Raw genomic sequence first — 6,000 nt, forward strand, 5'->3', positions numbered from 1 at the left:
CAAGTATCAGAAGGACCTGGGTGCTAATCCTAGCTCTACCACTCATCTGCTGTGTGACCTCAGGAAAGTCATTTAACTTCCCTGTGCCTCAGTTACCTGGTATCTCCCCCACGGCTTAGAATAGTGCTTGGCACATAGTAAGCGCTTCACCAATACCATTATTATTATTAATCCCCATTTTACCGATGAGGGAACTGAGGCTCAGAGGAGTGAAGTGCCTTGCCCAAGGTCACACAGCAGACAAGTGGGGGAGACGAGATTGGAACCCGTGACCTCTGACTCCCAAGCCCGGGCTCTTTCCACTAGGCCACGCTGCTCTTACTGAGCGCTTACTGCACTAAGCGCTTGGAAGAGTACAATACCGCAAGTTCACAACGAGCTCAGTTATTATTAGTTCATTCAGTCATATTTATTGAGCGCCTGTGTGCAGAGCCCTGTACTAAGCGCTTGGGAAATTGTGAGCGTGTCCTGTGTGCAGAGCCCTGTACTAAGCAGCATGGCTCTTCGGAAAGAGCCCAGGCTTGGGAGTCAGAAGTCATGGGTTCTAATCCTGACTCTGCCACTTGTCAGCTGTGTGACTCTGGGCAAGTCACTTTACTTCTCTGGGCCTCAGTTCCCCCATCTGTAAAAAGGGGATGAAAACGGTGAGCCCCATGTGGGACAACCTGATTACCTTGTGTCCCCCCCAGTATTTAGAACAGTGCTTGCAGCGTGGCTCAGTGGAAAGAGCCCGGGCTTGGGAGTCAGAGGTCGTGGGTTCTAATCCTGACTCCGCCACTCGTCAGCTGTATGACTTTGGGCAAGTCACTTCACTTCTCTGTGCCTCAGTTATCTCATCTGTAAAATGGGGATTAAGACTGTGAGCCCCATGTGGGACAATCTGATTACTTTGTATTCCCCCCAGCGCTTAGAACAGTGCTGGGCACATAGTAAGCGCTTAATAAATACCATTATTATTATTAATAATAATACAATTGAATGAATGAATGAATGCTTGGCACATAGTAAGCGCTTAACAAATGCCATCATTATTATTATTACTAAGCGCTTGGAAGAGCAGAATATTGCAATATTCATTCATATTTATTGAGCTCTTACTGTGTGTAGAGCACTGTACTAAGCGGTTGGGAAGTACAAGTTGGCAACATATTTACTACTCTATTTTACTTGTACATATTTACTATTCTATTTATTTTGTTAATGATGTTCACCTAGTTTTATTTCTATTTATTCTGATGACTTGACACCTGTCCACACGTTTTGTTTTGTTGTCTGTCTCCCCCTTCTAGACTGTGAGCCCTTTGTCGGGTAGGGACCGTCTCTACATAGAGAAGCAGCATGGATCAGTGGAAAGAGCCCGGGCTTTGGAGTTAGAGGTCATGGGTTCAAATCCCAGCTCTGCCAATTGTCAGCTGTGTGACTTTGGGCCAGTCACTTCACTTCTCTGGGCCTCAGTTACCTCATCTGTAAAATGGGGATGATGACTGTGAGCCCCACATGGGACAACCTGATCACCCTGTAACCTCCCCAGCGCTTAGAACAGTGCTTTGCACATAGTAAGCACTTAATAAATGCCATTATTATTACTATATGTTGCCAACTTGTACTTCCCAAGCGCTTAGTACAGTGCTCTGCACACAGTAAGCACTCAATAAATACGATTGAGCGCTCTGGCCCACGTCCTCCCCCGGGCCTGGAATGCCCTCCCTCCGCACATTCGCCAAGCTCTCTCTCTTCCTCCCTTCAAAGCCCTACTGAGAGTTCACCTCCTCCAGGAGGCCTTCCCAGACTGAGCCCCCTCCTTCCTCTCCCCCTCCTCCCCTTCCCTCCGCCTTACCTCCTTCCCTTCCCCACAGCACCTGTATATATGTATATATGTTTGTACGTATTTATTACTCTATTTATTTTACTTGTACATATTTATTCTATTTAATTTATTTGGTTAATATGTTTTGTTTTGTTCTCTGTCTCCCCCTTCTAGGCTGTGAGCCCGCTGTTAGGTAGGGACCGTCTCTATATGTTGCCAACTTGTACTTCCCAAGCGCTCAGTACAGTGCTCTTCACATCCATTCATTCATTTGTATTTACTGAGCGCTTACTGTGTGCAGAGTACTGTACTAAGCACTTGGGAAGTACAAGTTGGCAACATACAGAGATGGTCCCTACCCAATAGTGGGCTCACAGTCTAGAAGTAAGCGCTCAATAAATACGATTGAATGAATGAATGGATGGATGAATGAACATATACAGTCCCTACCCACCAGTGGGCTCACAATCTAGAAGTAAGCGCTCAATAAATACGACTGAATAAATGAATGAATGAATAGATGAATGAACATATAGAGACGGTCCCTACCCAACAGTGGGCTCACAGTCTAGAAGTAATCGCTCAGTAAATATGAATGAATGAATGAATGAATGGATGAACATATAGAGACGGTCCCTACCCAACAGTGGGCTCACAATCTAGAAGTAAGCGCTCAATAAATATGACCAAATGAATGGATGGATGAATGAACATATAGAGACGGTCCCTACCCAACAGTGGGCTCACAGTCTAGAAGTAAGCGCTCAGTAAATATGACTGAATGAATGGATGGATGAATGAACATACAGAGACGGTCCCTACCCAACAGTGGGCTCACAGTCTAGAAGTAAGCGCTCAATAAATACGACTGAATGAATGGATGGATGAATGAACATATAGAGACGGTCCCTACCCAACAGTGGGCTCACAGTCTAGAAGTAAGCGCTCAATAAATACGATTGAATGAATGGATGGTTGAACATATAGAGAAGAGGCTCACAGTCTAGAAGTAAGCGCTCAATAAATACGACTGAATGAATGAATGGATGAATGAACATACAGAGACAGTCCCTACCCAACAGTGGGCTCACAGTCTAGAAGTAAGCGCTCAGTAAATACGATTGAATGAATGGATGGATGAACATACAGAGAAGGGGCTCACAGTCTAGAAGTAAGCGCTCAATAAATATGACTGAATGAATGGATGGATGGATGAATGCACACATAGGGACGGTCCCTACCCAACAGTGGTCTCACAGTTTAGAAGCACGCGCTCAATAAATACGATTGAATGAATGGATGGATGAACATACAGAGAAGGGGCTCACAGTCTAGAAGCAAGCGCTCAATAAATACAATTGACTGAATGAATGGATGGATGAATGAACATATAGAGACGGTCCCTACCCAACAGTGGGCTCACAGTCTAGAAGTAAGCGCTCAGTAAATATGACTGAATGAATGGATGGATGAATGAACATATAGAGACGGTCCCTACCCAACAGTGGGCTCACAGTCTAGAAGTAAGTGCTCAATAAATACGATTGAATGAATGAGTGAATGAATGAATGGATGAACATATAGAGACGGTCCCTACCCAACAGTGGGCTCACAGTCTAGAAGTAAGTGCTCAATAAATTGGATTGAATGAATGAATGAATGAACATATAGAGACGGTCCCTACCCAACAGTGGGCTCACAGTCTAGAAGCACGCGCTCAATAAATACGACTGAATGGATGGATAGATGAATGAACATACAGAGACGGTCCCTCCCCAACAGTGGGCTCAGTCTAGAAGTAAGCGCTCAATAAATACGATTTAATGAATGGATGGATGAACATACAGAGAAGAGGCTCACAGCCTAGAAGTAAGCGCTCAATAAATACGACTGAATGAATGAATGGATGAATGAACGTATAAAGACGGTCCCTACCCAACAGTGGGCTCACAGTCTAGAAGCACGCGCTCAATAAATACGATTGAATGAATGAATGAATGAATGGATGAATGAACATATAGAAATGGTCCCTACCCAACAGTGGGCTCACAGTCTAGAAGTCAGCACTCAATAAATACGATTGAATGAATGAATGAACATATAGAGACGGTCATCGTCATCATCAATCGTATTTATTGAGCGCTTACTGTGTGCAGAGCACTGTACTAAGCGCTTGGGAAGTACAAGTTGGCAACACTGGGCTCACAGTCTAGAAGTAAGCGGTCAATAAATACGATTGAATGAATGGATGGATGGACATATAGAGAAGGGGCTCACAGTCTGGAAGTAAGCGCTCAATAAATACGATTGAATGAATGAATGGATGAATGAACACATAGAGACGGTCCCTACCCAACAGCGGGCTCACAGTCTAGAAGTAAGCGCTCAATAAATATGACTGAATGAATGAATGAATGGATGAATGAACATATAAAGACGGTCCTTACCCAACAGTGGGCTCACAGTCTAGAAGCACGCGCTCAATAAATACGATTGAATGAATGGATGGATGAATAAATATATAGAGATGGTCCCTACCCAACAGTGGGCTCACAGTCTAGAAGTAAGCGCTCAATAAATACGACTGAATGAATGAATGAATGGATGAATGAACATATAGAGATGGTCCCTACCCAACAGTGGGCTCACGGTCTAGAAGTAAGCGCTCAATAAATGACTGAATGAATGAATGGATGGATGAATGAACATATAGAGACGGTCCCTACCCAACAGTGGGCTCACAGTCTAGAAGTAAGCGCTCAGTAAATACAATTGAATGAATGGATGGATGAACATATGGAGAAGAGGCTCACAGCCTAGAAGTAAGCGCTCAATAAATACGACTGAATGAATGAATGAATGAACGGATGAATGAACATATAGAGACGGTCCCTACCCAACAGTGGGCTCACAGTCTAGAAGTAAGCGCTCAATAAATACGACTGAATGAATGAATGGATGAATGAACATATAGAGACGGTCCCTACCCAACAGTGGGCTCACAGTCTAGAAGTAAGCGCTCAATAAATACGATTGAATGAATGGATGGATGAACATATGGAGAAGAGGCTCACAGCCTAGAAGTAGGCGCTCAATAAATACGACTGAATGAATGAATGAATGGATGAATGAACGTATAAAGGCGGTCCCTACCCAACAATGGGCTCACAGTCTAGAAGTAAGCGCTCAATAAATTGGATTGAATGAATGATTGGATGGATGAATGAACATACAGAGACGGTCCCTACCCAACGGTGGGCTCACAGTCTAGAAGCAAGCGTTCAATAAATACGACTGAATGAATGAATGGACTGAATGAATGGATGAATGAACACATAGAGACGGTCCCTACCCAACAGTGGGCTCACAGTCTAGAAGTAAGCGCTCAATAAATATAGATAAATATGCACCTGTATATATATATATATATACATATATATATTTGTACACATTTACTACTCTACTTATTTTACTTGTACATACTTACTATTCTATTTCTTTTATTTTGTTAATATGTTACGATTGAATGAATGAATGGATGGATGAATAAACATATAGAGACGGTCCCCACCCAACAGTGGGCTCCCGGTCTAGAAATTGATTCAGTCGCCCGTACTGGGCGCTTACGGTGCGCAGAGCGCTGTACTAGACGCCTGACAATAATATAACGGAGACAGGCTCGGCCTGGCGGAGGCCCGCGCCTCCCGCTGCGGCGCGCGCAGCCTCCCCCACGTGACCCGGCCCGCGAGGCGGCGTGCGCGTGCGCGAGCCCCCCCTCCCCCCGCCGCCCCCGGGGGTCTGAGGGGACGGGCTGAGGCCTCTCTCCCCGCCATTTACCTGAGGCCCGGCGGCTGGTCGTATCTTAGCCGCCTCCCAGACGCCCCGGCTCCGCGCCGCGCCGCCCCCACGGACCAGGACGAGACCGGAAACGGCCGCTGCCATGGCCGCCGAGGGGAAGGGACGGCGCCTCAGCCTGCGCATGCGTACAGGCGAGGGCGGGGCGGGGCCTCCGGCTGCGCGTGCGTGCAGACGACGGCTGGCCCTCCTCGGAGCTCGGGCCTTCATGTGCGCATGCGTGCAGACGGGGGCAGGGACCTCCCCGGACCTCGTGGGGCGGGGCCTCAGGCTGCGCGTGCGTGCAGACGACGGCAGGGATCTCCTCCGGGGCTTGGGGGCGGGGCCTCATGCTGCGC

General features: G+C 46.5%; 1 protein-coding gene across 1 annotated transcript in view; it reads right to left on the minus strand.

Annotated features, from left to right (window-relative positions):
• Positions 1-5,788, minus strand: part of MRPS9 (mitochondrial ribosomal protein S9) — a 100,288-nt gene extending 94,500 nt beyond the window's left edge. The window contains exon 1 of the mRNA XM_038771464.1: positions 5,645-5,788. Within this exon, the coding sequence (XP_038627392.1) occupies positions 5,645-5,788 (144 nt within the window). The remainder of the gene's footprint in view (positions 1-5,644) is intronic.
• Between the last annotated feature and the right edge of the window lie 212 nt (positions 5,789-6,000).

Source organism: Tachyglossus aculeatus, chromosome 2, assembly GCF_015852505.1.
Source record: "Tachyglossus aculeatus isolate mTacAcu1 chromosome 2, mTacAcu1.pri, whole genome shotgun sequence".
Lineage (NCBI taxonomy): Eukaryota > Metazoa > Chordata > Mammalia > Monotremata > Tachyglossidae > Tachyglossus > Tachyglossus aculeatus.